Below are 14,912 nucleotides of genomic sequence, written 5' to 3'. Positions count from 1 at the left end.
ATTATAGTGCATCTTACCAAGGACCTTGTGGTCCAATGGTACCAGGTTCCTCCTTTATAGGGGCAGTTGTTGGTTTGAGTCTCAATGAAGGCGATATTGACTTTTTGTGCTTCATTTGGTTGAGAAAGTAGTTATAAGAACAGATACTACATTGTAATAGTTTTAGTATTAAAAAAAAAAAAATTATAGTGAATCTTTGTATTCATATATTATGAGTTACATATTTAAATAAACAAATTCGACATTAAATTACTTATGTATGAACTTCTCATATATAATCTTGCATTAATATACTTTCAAATATTTATTTAATTATAAACATTAGGCATTAACTCATTCGCGCAATGCGCGTGTAAAAACTAGTATTATATATAGTAGTATTATATATATATATTGGACTTGGATTTGGAGCGGTCCTCCGAAATAATGGAGGTCGTTTTATAGGGTCTAAGAGCGGATGGCTGATATGCAAGCAAACACCATACGTAGCGGAGGCTTTGGCACTCAAAGAGGCCTTAACGTGGGTACAGAATCAGTCAAGGCCGAACGTGATAGTGAAATCTGATTGCCAAAACTTATGTACAAATTATAATTCCTTTCACGTCGATTATCTTATGTCGGTTCAATTATTAAGAAATGCCATGTAATTGCTAGAGACATTGGGAACGTGTTGGTTCGCAATGTCAAGAGGTCAGGGAACCAGGTAACTCATGTATTAGTACGGGCTACTGTTTCAGACTCTGTCCTAGGTGTGTGGAATGACCGCCCACCGTCTTGTATTTCGGAGTTGATTTAATATACTGGTGCCTTTGTGTAAATAAATAAATAAATAAATAAATAAATAAATAAATATATATATATATATATATATATATATATATATATATATATATATATATATATATATATATATAATTGTTTCAAAACAAAAAGCCTAAGGCCATGTTTGGTAAAATAGTTAGCATATAGGTTAATTTTGGCTTATTTGATCACTATTAGTTTTTTAATTTGGTTAAAATATTAATATAAGTGTTTGGTTAATTAGCTTTTTGTAACTCTAAAATGCTAAAAATAAAAAAAAAAAAACTGTTCAAAGCAACTTTTTCAATTAACTTTTTGAAAAAATAAATTATATCAAACAGCTATCAGCTAACAACTAATTTACCAAACTCATTTTTACAATCAGCTATCGTTATCAACAAATTTATACCTTCTAATTAACCCAATCAGCTAACAGCTAACCACTATCAACTAACACCATTTACCATTTACCAAACCGGACCAGAAAATTTTTTATATTTATTATAGTATACGCCATGTTTTTATATTGAAATACACCACACCAGACACCACTGGGTTCCAAAAATTTGCTTCCTTCTTCCCTATAAAAGGCTGCCCAATCTCTGATTCTTGATGTACAGAGAGTGTATTGCATTCAATCAATAATGGCTGCTGCTTTAACAAACTTGATGAAGCGAAGATCTTTCCTCCAACCCAGCATCTTCAACACTAGATTCTTCAACGCAGGCCAACCTTTGGCTCATTCTTTTGCCCAGAGATTGAGAGATCTCCCTAAGGATTTCCCTGCCACTAACATCAAGAAGGAAACCTCTCAGGTACACTGCAAACTTTAATTTTGATCAACCCATTAAACACAATTATTTTGCCTACAATTTTTCAGCAGTTTTTGGTAATTAATTTGGTTTAATTTGCTTGCTGTAGTAAACACCAGACCAAATCTTGAGCTTCTTCTGCCCAATTCCTGGTGATTTTTTAGGGAAATTATGGGATAGAATACCATTTCTTACCCAACCTACTTTTCCTTGCCAACCTTCATTCATTGGAGGAACATGGAGTTTTTGACTAAATTAAGAAACTTGTTATTGTGTTTGGTTCTTTAATTTTTTTTTTTTTGATCTTCGGTTATTTATTCGTTTTAAATTTAAGTTGCATGATAAGATATTTTGGCATTTGACCTTTTCATGTACTTTCAGTCAACAAAGGGTTTGATAAATGCTAATTTCTTTTCTGATTTACCCATTAAAAAATAAATAAAGATTTTTCTGACCTGGTAACTTTGGTGGTTTTTTTTTTTTTTTTCTTTTTTCTAAAAATGAAATGTATGGGGGTGTTTTGGTAATTTCATTATTTTGTTTCTTTTGTTAAATCAAAAACCTGTACTATGTGGCAAACATCTTGTGCTCTCAAAGTACTAAAAAACTCTTCTTCTTCTTTTTTTCATTTACGATAAATGACTTTAAAGATAAATGTTTTACAGAAGTTCCATTAAGGTAATCTAAGTCATGTTAATTGTGTTGATTTGGTAATTACAATATTACAAGTTTAATTTTTCGGAGTTATTTATTGACCCGTCACGACTGAAAACTTCTTTTTGAAAGATAAAACTGAAAACTTAAATACAGTAACTTGTTAAAAGTGTTTGTAATACCGTTGTGGGGTGGAGGAATGTTTAAATATTCTAGAAGAGAAAAACATTTTCGCAGTAAAATTGCAGCTTTTTCCTGAAATTATAACAATTGTATACTGTGAACTACAAAATGAATGCATATTTTTCATGTGTCAGCTGATTGGGAGGACTCCTCTTGTTTATCTTAACAAAGTTACCGAAGGTTGTGGTGCTTATATAGCTGCTAAACAAGAAATGATGCAGCCTACTGCAAGCATCAAGGACCGGTATTATGTTAATTACTTGTCTTTAATTAATAACATCTTCATATACAGCTATATAAAATCATTAGACCATTTGTATATTTTTGGGGTGACTAGGGAAACCCGCAGCCACTACCCAAGGGTGTGCACTTGGTAAACCCCGCCTTATGACCCCAGTCGACAAAAGACTATAAACCAGTCTAGGTTGTCTATAGCCAATTGACTGCACTGGGTAAATCTTGCCTTATGACCTCAGTCGGCAAAAGACCATAAACCAGTCTAGGTTGCCTATAGCCAATTGACTGCACTGGGTAAATCCTGTCTTATGACCCCAGTCGGCAAAAGACCATAAACCAGTCTAGGTTGTCTATAACCAATTGACTGCACTGGACATATCCCGTCTTGTGACCCTAGCCAGCAAAAGACTACAGAGAGGTAAACCAGCCTAAGTTGTTCATAGTTGGTTGGCTCAAACCAAGAATACTGAAATTCGAACTCGTGACTTTGTGGTTACAAGTGTGTATCCTTAGCCATCTTGACTAGGGTTACTTCGACCATGTGTATATTGGTATTATGTGTTGATGCTGTAATCTGTTTTGCCCCTACCAGACCAGCAATGGCCATGATTGCTGATGCAGAAAAGAAAGGTTTGATCACACCTGGAAAGGTAACAGCTAGCGCCCATTGCCTGCTTGTTTTATTGATAACCAAAGTCTCGTAACTTTTTCGTTGTCCTGTTGGATAAAATTTGTAGACAACCTTAATTGAGCCGACATCCGGAAATATGGGGATCAGTATGGCATTCATTGCTGCGATGAAAGGATACAAAATGGTTTTGACAATGCCGTCGTACACAAGCATTGAGCGAAGGGTCACAATGAGAGTGTTTGGAGCTGATTTAGTACTTACAGATCCAGCCAAGGGGATGGGTGGAACTGTGAAGAAAGCTTATGACCTTTTGGAATCCACACCAAATGGCTTTATGCTTCAACAGTTCTCCAATCCTGCCAATACTCAAGTATGCACCTTTTTTGAATTTTTTCCCCTAAAATCTTTGCGACATGTTTACTTGCAAAGGCTGATAGATATTTCAATGAATTGCTATTGGAACCAGATACATTTTGAGACGACCGGTCCTGAAATATGGGAAGATACTCAGGGTAATGTTGATATTTTCGTCATGGGAATAGGAAGTGGTGGCACTGTCTCGGGTGTTGGGCAATATCTGAAATCCCAAAACCCCAATGTTAAGGTATGTTGAGTATGTTTCATATAAGGAATATGAGTGGAGCGGTTGGGTCGGCCTATAGTACATAGGTATTTTTATACTTGTGCAGTTGTTCTGCATGTTTAGTGTTGCATATAGTTTCACTCCCGTGGACGAAGGACACATTGTCGAACCACGTAAATCTTGTCTTCCTTATTTTCTGTCATTGTTATTGTTTTTTGTTCTTGTTAATCTCAACAAAGTTGCTTCCAGTTTGCATTGCTCTGTGGTTGCTCAAACTTATAGGAACTATAATGCAAAGACGTTTTATGTTCGCTTGCTTTTTTGATAGATATATGGAGTTGAGCCAACTGAAAGCAATGTACTAAATGGTGGCAAGCCAGGTGAATTATGTGACCTTATCCTGTTTTGGACAATCACTTGACCTTAATTGTGCGGAAATTCCTTAATTGTTTGATCAATTTCGAAAATTTCGTTGCGTTGTAGGTCCCCATCACATAACTGGAAATGGGGTGGGGTTCAAGCCAGATATCCTTGACATGGATGTAATGGAAGAAGTTCTGATGGTAAACTCTAATTTATTGCTGTTATTATTTGAATGCCAAAATGGAATCCTTAGCTTGTACTATTGTATATAGTGATTATAACTACAAAAACTATGAAATTACATTATGTTGGAATAGTGCTTAGCTTGAGTATCTGGTTAAATATATGTTATACATTGCAGGTTTCCAGCGAAGAATCAGTGAACATGGCCAGAGAGTTGGCACTGAAGGAAGGGCTCATGGTAATTTCTCAAAATTGTTGCAACTCTAGGCAATAAATATGGTCACATTTATCTTTCGATTGTTTGATATGCCATATAATGATCCTTTCTGTTGGGCGGAGGCTGGTAAAGGCCAAGTCGATCTAGCACCCGATGACTGGGGGATTGTTGGGCGGAGGCCAATAAAGGGTAAAGGCCAAATCCAGCACCCAGCGTCTCGAAAATGTGATCCCGGTGACTGGGGGATTGTTGGACGGAGGCCAATAAAGGGTAAAGGCCAAATCCAGCACCTAGCGTCTCAAAAATGTGATGATGGTGTATAAGGAAATAAAGTTGTGAATTCGCTACTAGTTAGAGCTTTTGGCATAAGCGCTTGATCCTAACACCTGGTATTAGAGTCAGGTGACGGGTTAGTGCTGGGAGAGGGAATTGTTGGGCGGAGGCTCCCAGGGTAAAGGCCAAGTCCAGCACCCAGTGTCCGCTTTTAGCCTAAGTAATAAGTGCTTGATCCTAACACTTTAAAGCATGTAGGTCGGGATATCTTCGGGGGCTAATACAGTAGCTGCACTTAGACTTGCCAGCAGACCAGAAAACAAAGGAAAACTCATTGTGGTATGAGAAATATTTGATGCATCTTCAATGATTTGTTTCCTCCATTAATCTTCTGACACTTTTGTGCATGGATCTTCCTGTTTTAAATCTCAGACTGTGCATCCAAGCTTTGGGGAGCGGTACTTGTCATCTGTCCTTTATGAAAATCTCAGGAAAGAGGCTGAGGCCATGCAACCAGTTCCAGTTGATTGATTACTTCTTAGCATATTATGTTGTGATTACATGTTATACAATCACTATGGGTATGATAATGCTGTAAACTCTCACCAGTTTCTGTTATATTAATCTGAAACCCTCAACTTGTTCATTTTCTTTTGTTTTTTTTTAGCGGATTTTTTTCAATTTATAATATTTAATTGGTGGATGTTTCCGACCACTAATTTCTGACCACCTGTGGTCGGAAATTGTGAACCCTGGCCTATAATCTTGCTTAGGGATGACAAGGGTCGGGTGTGGGTCGGGAAGGGCTACATCCATCACCCGACCCACCTTATATTTTCTCCACTCACTCCCACCCCCAACCTGTATTGGATGGACTTTTTCAAAACCCACCTCACCCCCATCGGGTGCGGGTGCCCACTACGGGTACCCACAACTTATAATCTTAATATGATTTTTTTCAAAAAATAATATTTAAATTATCTACACATAATAAAATAATAAAATTCATTAGTTATATAAAACATAAAATAATAGAAATATTTAAATATAATAACTAAATTGTTAACTTTTAAAAATAAACTTATTAGTTTAGATATAAAAATAGTAAAACTTTACATGAAGTTATAAAAACTTTTATAAATAACTACATGGTGGATCGGGTGGAGTTCTAAGCGGGTTTTATACATACAACCCGAATCCAATCCGACCCACCGCGGGTTTATTTTTTTTAAGACCCACCCCCGACCCACCACCCACTACCACCTAAAAAAATCCGATCCATGCGGGGTGGATTCGGATGAATATCCACAGGGCGGATTGAAATTGCCATCCCTAAATTCTTGCTGAGTGACCAAATTATTTCCGACCACTTCATGTGGTGATCGAAAATAGCGACGAAGATTTTTCCAACCACATCAAATGATCGGAACACGGATTTTGACCGAAATAAAGTTATTTCTCTCTCACACACACACATGAAATCCTACAACAATATTCATGTGATAGCCAATTGAATCAAACACTTTCTAACTACTCCATTCACTCGACATTTTTTTGAGTCCTACAATAATATACTCAATTATATTGACTTTGTAGTATTTTTATTTGAGTCCAATCAATAATTTAGGAGGACCTCAATTGGCAGGGGATATCCATCCAAAGTCGCGCCATACAGATAATGAAATGACTTTAATTTGTTAAGTTAAGTTCATTCGGCCTAAGTCATCTACTCCAAAGATGGTTTTATGGGTTAAGCCAATAAGGTTAGTGAAATCAATCCATTAAGGATAGCTTTGTTGGACTAAGAGCATCTCTAATGAAGATGGGAAATCGGCATTATTTTAGTGTAAATTTTGGCACAATAGAGCTCTAACAAAGATGGGAAAGTGGCATATACTTTGCAGTGTTGATGATTAGTGCAACACCATATACAACACTGCAGTGTACATCTATGCCATATTTGGTGTAGGTTTTTTCTTCCTCGTTTATTTGATAATTCCTTTTATATCTTTTATTTTATTTTTATGTATGTGTATATTTTGTTAAATACTTAAACATAAATAAGTCGTAAATACAAAAAGAGAATGCTCTCTTCAACCGATCCACCGGATACTGGCCAACTATCGCCGGAAGTTCAAGAACCCCTTGAACGAAGCTCGAAGAAGACAAAGCGAGATAAAAGCACTTCTGACGATAACACCATCCCAGATCAAGAAATGGTCCCGGAAACACTATTGTAGAATCAGCCTATGGTCTAAAGGAAGTCTTGAGTCCAACAAGACCACCATGGCTGCCAAACTTGATGAATGGAATAGATCAACTTTTAGAAACATCTTCTATAGGAAAAAGCGCGTCTTAGCAAGGATTGATGGAGTGCAGAAAAGACTGAATCTTCAAGTTAGCTTGAACCTGCTGAAACTTGAGCGGAAGCTGTGCAAGGAATTGGAAGATATCCTCTTTCAATATGAGCTCCTCCGATTTCAACGGTCCCGTGAGGATTAGATAACCTCTGCGGATCGCAATACAAGATTTTATCATGCCATAACAGCAGCTAAAAAAGGTGCTGTGAAGATTAACAGTTTGAAAGATGATGAAGGGAATTGGTTTCTCGATGAAGAATAGATGATAGAGCACATAGGCAGATACTTTATGACATTATTTTCAGAAGAGGCACACACCCCCCAGGGCACTCTAACTGGGAATTTTCCATCCCTTCCACTGGAACTATGGAAGCAAGTTAACGAGTCGTTTAACTTAGGGGTGGGCACTTGAGTTCGGTTTATCCGAACCGATCCGAACTAATCGAACCGAATTAGTAATAGAAAATCGAACGGTTCGAAATTTTGTAACCCGAACGGTTTAGTACCGAACCGAACCGAAACCAAACGGTTTGGCAAAAATCGAACCGATCCGAGTGCTATATAATTTTAATAATAATAATAATAATAATAATAATAATAATAATAATAATAATAATAATAATAATAAGAAGAAGAAGAAGAAGAAGAAGTAAATCCAAGTTCCTGCCTGCTCCGTCGTTCAGTTCTTATTCTTACTAGTACCGAACCTTACATTTTTTTATTTGATTTCTTTATAGCTTGTTTTCTACATTGCACTTTTGTTGTTTGTCGCAATTGTTCTTTACCTCACAATTATATCTAACTTGACTTATATTTACAATATTCAGTATTTTCCTTAGTTTCATGTTTTTCTATAAATTTAATGTGCTTTACATTCATTCTAATTTTGATTTCCAGTGCACTATAATTATTTTCTAGTACTGGAATATATTTCGAGTGCACTAGCAATGATAGATTTTGTCCAAAAATTAACTATATAGTAATTGACACTAGTTCTTTTAATATCAACTATTCAACTATACAGATAGATGATTATTCATCTTATCAATAAAAATATTCCAACTGAACCAACTGAAGAGTCGGTTGTGCAAAAACGTTAACTAATGTTTGGTAATTAGTCCTTAGTATTGTGTTTAAACTTTGGATTGCTATTTTGTTATATAATGTTTAGAGTTTGAATTTGCATTATGTGAATATGTATTGTTTGGTAGTATGTTCGAAAAATTAGGAAATGTTGAAATTTGGGGATCTTAAACCGAACCGAACACCGAACCGAATTAAATCCAAACCGTTTCAAACCGAACTGAAACCGAACCGAACCCTAATGTTAAACCGAATGGTTTAACTTTTTTAAAATCGAAAAACCGAAACCGAAACCGAAACTGAAAAAAATCAAACCGAAACCCGAAACGCCCACCCCTAGTTTAACTCATCAGAAATCAAACAAGATATCTTCGACAGGGCGCCATGCAAAGCCCCGGGTGTGGATGGGTTCCATGCTAGTTTTTTCGAACACTGTGTGGTGTATTTATTCATACCTAATGGTGTAAACCGCACCGACCGCACGGGAAGCCATGTTCTCATTTGAACCAAAAAAAAATATATATATATATATATATATATATATACAAACTGTGTGCATATAAGTATATTAATGTGTGCATGTAAGTATGTTAATGTGTGCACGAGCTAATCCTAGATATTGATGGCAGTGTGCCCAGTGTATATGTAAGTATGTTAATGTGTGCATGAGCTTTGATGGATGGTTGTGATTTTTTCCCCATACGTGCTATGTGCATGTAAGTATGTTAATGTGTACATGAGCTTTGATGGATGGTTGTGATTTTTCCTCCTACGCGCTGTGTGCACGTAAGTATGTTAATGTGTGCACGAGCTAATCCCAGAAATTATTAACAGTGCGCCATGTGTGCATATAAGTATGTTAATGTGTGCACAAGTTCAAGTTCGTATTTTAAGGGGATTTGTATTGTAAGAGAGTTGTATTTGAATGCAACCCTATATATATATATATATATATATATATATATATATATATATATATATATATATATATATATATATATATATATATACATATATATATATATATATGTGTGTGTGTGTGTGTGTGTGTGTGTGTGTGTGTGTGTGTGTGTGTGTGTGTGTGTGTGTGTGTGTATATAACACCTACGAACTTAAAGGTCGAAAGCACAACAATGTGCACTGGATGAAGGGACAATGTGCACTAGAAGGACTAGAAGAAAAAAAAAATTAACTAACTTACACAAAATTGTTATAATGCCACCGCATTTTTTTTAAATTGATTTATTATAGACGTTGATCTGATCTAAATCAATGGATGAGATTACATTCTATTTTTCACCTAAGGCTTCTTTTTCACTTGATCCTTTATATATATATATATATATATATATATATATATATATATATATATATATATATATATATATATATATATATAAGGTTAAATCAACCATTGATTTCGTCTAGATTGAAGATTTTTTTTTTTTTTTTTTTAAACGTGGTTGTATTTTGGTAATTTTGTGTAAGTTCATTTTTTATTTGGGTCCATTATTTCCTTTTTCGAGTGCATATTGTTCTTTCTACGAGTGCATATTGTTTCTTCTTTGAGTGAATAGTTTCTCTTCGTAAGATGCAAAGTTATGGACATTACAAGTTAAAGTTGTGCACCTAAATGTTCAAAGTTTTGCATCTTAAGTTGCAAATTTATGCACCCTTAGTTGTAAAGTTATGCACCTCAAGTTACAAAGCTATACACCTTGAGGTGTGAAGCTTTTTTTTTTTTTTTTTTTTTTTTTTTTGTGTTGGAAAATCAGATACGAAGCTATGCACCTGAGTATTCAAAATTATTCACCCTACGGTGTAAATTTATGCACCCTTAATTGCAAAGTTATACACCTTAAGGTGCGAAACTTTTTATTTTTTTAAAACCCGGTGAGAAGCTATGCACTCAAGTATTCAAAATTATGCATCTTAAGGTGCAAAGGTATGCACTCTAAGTTACAAAGTTAAGCACATTATGAGTTTGAAGTTGTTCATATTAATGTTCAAAGTTAGCACTCTAAGGTACAAAGTTATGCACCTTTTTTTTTTTTTTTTTTTTTAAAGAAAACGAGACCAAATATATTAGAAAAGATCGGAAATACAATCTGGAGGCGTTATAAACCACTCTCCAAGGTAAGAGGATGAACCAGCTACCCGCGCTAGCGTGTGAGCAATTTGATTCGCTGACCTTCTGACATGGCGAACACAGACGTTCCTAATGTCTCTAGCAGTCCTAAGACACTGCTTAACAATCAGACCAACATAAGAGTAATCAAGTTTTGACGAATTAAAGTTATTACAAAAAATTAAATAATCCGACTGAACAATATAGCCCAGAGCCGGACGGTCTTTAATCCACGTCAATGCTTCCTAACTGCCAAAGCTTCTACCAAGTACGGATCGTCACCACACATCAACGTACCACTCCGTGCCGCCACAAAATGTCCACCATGGTCGCGGAGAACAGCCCCATACGTTGCCACACCCCCGGTGACCGCCGCGTCAACGTTACAAATAATAAAACCCGGCGCCGCATGGTTTTCGACCATAGGCCCTGAATCAAAACGCGCCGCATGCACGAGAGCAGGCCGCAACACCCTCCACTCCTCAATCAATGATCTCACCGTGTTAATCATGGCTGCTACTGTCCAAACCTTCCTATGCCACACACTGTCATTACGTACCAGCCAAATAACCCATAACCTTGCTGCCATACATACTTCCTCCTCCACATCCCCCCTACACAAAATATCCTCAACGAGAACATTGAAGGTTTTCCCATGCAAGATCTCATTAGCGCCCCACACCTGCTTAGCCACCACACAAACACAAAACAAGTGAGTTACCATCTCCGTGGTCGAGGAACAAAACTGGCAGCCCCCTCCTACCCATACGTGCTTAGACCGCAACACATCCTTTACGGACAAAATGTGGCGTACACACCGCCATAAAAAATTCTTAACCTTGGGTGGCACTAGGAGCTTCCATAAACGTTTCCATTCAGCAAACACCCCAGGAGGGACATACAAAGGCGCAGAACTCATAAGTAAACGATAGCCATTGCTTACTGTATATTGCCCACATACATCACCCTTCCAAGCCCAGGAATTAGCATAGGCCAAGGAGATCGGCGTACGTTTGCTTCTTTCAACATCATGAGCACAAAACAAGTCAGTGATGACATCTTCATCCCAAGCACCTGCATCAGTGAGTAGATTTGCTACCTTGGCGTATTTTAACTCCTCAACACAGACAGTTTCCAGGCTGGGTTCCGAGTGATCCGCCAACCACGGCCAACCCCACACGAGTGTGTTCGACCCATCGCCTACCCTACGCACAACACCTTGTCGGAGTAATGACTGCCCCTCAAGAATGCTCCGCCAAAGATAACTCGGGTTAGAGCCCAGTTCAGCATTTAAAAAACAGTCACGGGGGAAATACCTGGCCTTTAATACCTTACACATCAAAGAACCGGGGGTTGTCAAAATACGCCATCCCTATTTGGCCAGTAATGCCACATTAAATTCGTGTAGACGCTTGAAACCAAGCCCACCATACGCCTTAGGCACAACCATTCTAACCCAGCTACACCAATGGATACCACGCCCCGCCCCGGTCGCCCCGCCATGCTGCCACCAGAACCTGTTCAAAACATTCTCAATTGCAGTGCAAGTCCCCCTAGGCAGTAGAAAAACAGACATCGTAAAAACAGGCATTGCCTGGGCAATACTCTTCAATAGCACCTCTTTCTCGGCCCTCGATAACAATTTTTGCTGCCATGAACCCACCCTGTCCCGAACCTTTTGTTCAACAAACCGAAACAGCGCCGACCTGTTCCGCCCTAGAAACAATGGCAGCCCCAAATAACGGCCAAAATCCACAACTTGTTGTACCCCGAAAACCGCAGCTACATGTTCCCTCATGGCCAAGCTTGTATTGTTACTGAACAAAATGCTAGACTTCTCGAAATTCACCATTTGACCAGATGCTTCGCCATACTGGCCTAAACAATCGCGCACCGCCTGGGCCTCAGAGTGAGTAGCCTTGAAAAACAGAAGGCAGTCGTCAGCAAAGAACAGATGTGACACCGGAGGAGCACCCCTCGCCACCCTCACGCCATGTAACAATCCGTGGGATTCCTTTATATGCAGAAGCAAAGACAAACCCTCTGCGCATAAAATAAATAAATATGGACTCAAGGGGTCCCCTTGCCGGATGCCCCTTGTCGAAACAACCATGCCCGCAGATTCACCATATACTAGAATAGTATACCGTACCGAGGTCACGCATAAGAGCACCAGATCAACCCACCCGCGGGCGAATCCAAGTGCCAAAAGCATACCCTCAAGGAACCCCCACTCCATCCCGTCGTAGGCCTTGGCCATGTCCAATTTTAAGGCTGCCCAACCCATAACCCCATCTCTTTTTCTCCTCAAGTAATGTCCTACCTCCTGCAACAATTATATTATCAGTTATTAGACGGTTAGGCACAAAAGCACTTTGAGAAGATGAAATAACAGAGTCCAGCACCCCTTTCATACTATTCGCGACAACTTTCGCCAAAACCTTATACGCCACATTACACAATGCTATCGGCCTCAAGTCCGTTTCCTTAATTGGTACTTTCTTTTTCGGTATTAAGACTACATTAGTATCATTCATTACTGGCAGCATATTGCAATTATCCCAACTAGCTTTGACAAAATCACACAAGTCCAGAACGTTTGGTAAAAAGCAGGTGTCATACCATCAAGCCTCGGGGCCTTGTCAGAAGCCATAGAAAACAGAGCTATTTTCACTTCCTCAGACTCCACCGGCCTTAATAACTCCACATTACATTCCGGCGTGATACGACTAGGCACATAGTGGAAAATATTCCCAAGAGAATTATTTGAAGCAAAAATGTCACGGTAGTACCTCATGACCTCTTGGTTCATAGCCATGCCATCCACCCATGTCCCCGTGCTGTCTTGCAAACGTTGCAGCAGATTATTGTTCCGACGTGCCGTCACACACTTGTGGAAAAACTTAGTATTTAAGTCCCCATCTTTGAGCCATAATTGTTTAGAACGTTGGCGCCAAAACAACTCCTCCTGAGCTTACAACCGCCGCAGCTCACCCTCAGCGTCATGGAACCGGGCAAGAGCTACGGCATCACTGCGACCACGCAACCTCTCCAGCACATCACGCAACTCCCGCATTCTCCTGCCAAATTTCTTATATATCATGCCTCCCCACCGCCAAAGTTCCTGCCCACAGGTAGAGACTTTTGCCTGTAGAGATTGTCCACTGCTTTGGCCTCAAACCCTCTCTACAGCCTGCTTACATTCCTCATCCAATAACCATGCGGCCTTGAACCGGAACTCTCTGTGCACCCTACACACCGGACTGCCATCAGGGTCCAAAAAGATAGCGCTATGATCCGAGTTTAGCGTGAGGATATTCCTCATTATAGCTTCAGGGAACGCAACACACCACTCCACATTGCCTACCGCCCTGTCTAACCGCTCCTCCAACCAATGATCTGTGCCTCGTCCTCTATCCCAGGTGAAACGATACCCTACCATCCCTAAATCACATAACTCACAGTAGTTTAGCGTGTCATTAAAACCACGGATAAGCCCATCGGGATACGGGTTCACGCCCTTTTTCTCAGATGGGCTGGCGATGTCGTTGAAGTCCCCGATCACAATCCAGGGCATGACCGTGCTCGATTTTAAACCCCGCAGTAGTCTCCATGATAGCTCTCTCCTTGCACGCTCCGGGTATCCATAGAAACATGTCAGCCTGTATGGTATTTTGTCCGGCAGATGCACGGACACATTAATATGGTTCGCAGAGTACCCCAACACAGTCACCATGTCCTTCTCTCTCCAGAAAAGCGCCAAACCACCACCCATTCCCTTCCGACCAACAACCAGCATACCATCAAAACCCATTCTCACCTGAACCCATTCCATCTTTTCTCTACGCGCCTTGGTCTCCATAACAAAAACCAAGTTGGTTCATTGCCTGGACACAAGGTCCAGCAATTCACGAACCGACCGAGGACCACCCAAACCCCGGCAATTCTAACTAATGATACTCATTGTGCAGGGCGGGCCTGGCACTCCGGACCCGCCATTAGCAAGTTTTTTGTCGCCTCCGTCATCGTAACATCTTGTGCAACACCTTCTTGGTCTACCCCGCCCCCGACCCTGGTAGACTCCTCCCTTCTCCGTTTGTTGTTGTCACCATGCAGAACAACATTCCCCCTCCAACTGCTCCGGCAATGCATCAGTAGCCAAAGGAGCAGCCTGGACAAAAGTAGGCTCATTAGTATGCACCTTAATGTTTATAGTTCTACACTTTATGTTGCAAAGTTATGCACATTATTCTGTATTTGTTGTTGTTGTTGTTGTTGTTGTTGTTTTTGCTTATTTTTAAGTGGATCTACTATATTTTTATAATATTTTGGTTTCAATAACCTTCGGCGATGTCAAATAACAATTTTGGTAGAGAAGCAATGTGCGGAGCTGAAGTAGCAAAT

The 14,912-nt window shown here is 39.1% G+C and overlaps 2 protein-coding genes across 2 annotated transcripts; one reads left to right on the top strand and one right to left on the bottom strand.

The window, feature by feature from the left end:
* The first annotated feature begins 1,337 nt into the window (after window positions 1-1,337).
* On the top strand, window positions 1,338-5,587 carry LOC109171635 (bifunctional L-3-cyanoalanine synthase/cysteine synthase 1, mitochondrial). The gene is made up of 10 exons (XM_019320702.1): window positions 1,338-1,616; window positions 2,585-2,694; window positions 3,280-3,337; window positions 3,425-3,688; window positions 3,785-3,922; window positions 4,230-4,281; window positions 4,385-4,464; window positions 4,626-4,685; window positions 5,196-5,276; window positions 5,370-5,587. The coding sequence occupies exons 1-10, from the start codon at window positions 1,446-1,448 to the stop codon at window positions 5,466-5,468; spliced, it is 1,113 nt and encodes a 370-aa protein (XP_019176247.1). The 5' UTR covers window positions 1,338-1,445; the 3' UTR covers window positions 5,469-5,587.
* Window positions 5,588-13,683: 8,096 nt separating this feature from the next.
* Window positions 13,684-14,370, bottom strand: LOC109171577. The gene has a single exon (XM_019320629.1). The coding sequence runs from the start codon at window positions 14,368-14,370 to the stop codon at window positions 13,684-13,686; it is 687 nt and encodes a 228-aa protein (XP_019176174.1).
* Window positions 14,371-14,912: the final 542 nt, after the last annotated feature.

The sequence above is a fragment of the Ipomoea nil genome, unplaced genomic scaffold (genome assembly GCF_001879475.1).
Source record: "Ipomoea nil cultivar Tokyo-kokei standard unplaced genomic scaffold, Asagao_1.1 scaffold0322, whole genome shotgun sequence".
In the NCBI taxonomy this organism is placed as follows: domain Eukaryota; kingdom Viridiplantae; phylum Streptophyta; class Magnoliopsida; order Solanales; family Convolvulaceae; genus Ipomoea; species Ipomoea nil.
This window is presented reverse-complemented; position numbering and strand designations above follow the sequence as displayed.

What these genes read in the sequence shown, in the direction of transcription:
- LOC109171635 (XM_019320702.1), top strand. Translation starts at nt 1,446, where the DNA reads ATGGCTGCTGCTTTAACAAACTTGATGAAGCGAAGATCTTTCCTCCAA. An exon ending in CCCAAAACCCCAATGTTAAG is followed by an intron (nt 3,923 to 4,229) that starts GTATGTTGAGTA and finishes CTTTTTTGATAG; the next exon opens with ATATATGGAGTTGAGCCAAC. An exon ending in CACTGAAGGAAGGGCTCATG is followed by an intron (nt 4,686 to 5,195) that starts GTAATTTCTCAA and finishes TAAAGCATGTAG; the next exon opens with GTCGGGATATCTTCGGGGGC.
- LOC109171577 (XM_019320629.1), bottom strand. Translation starts at nt 14,370, where the DNA reads ATGGAGACCAAGGCGCGTAGAGAAAAGATGGAATGGGTTCAGGTGAGA.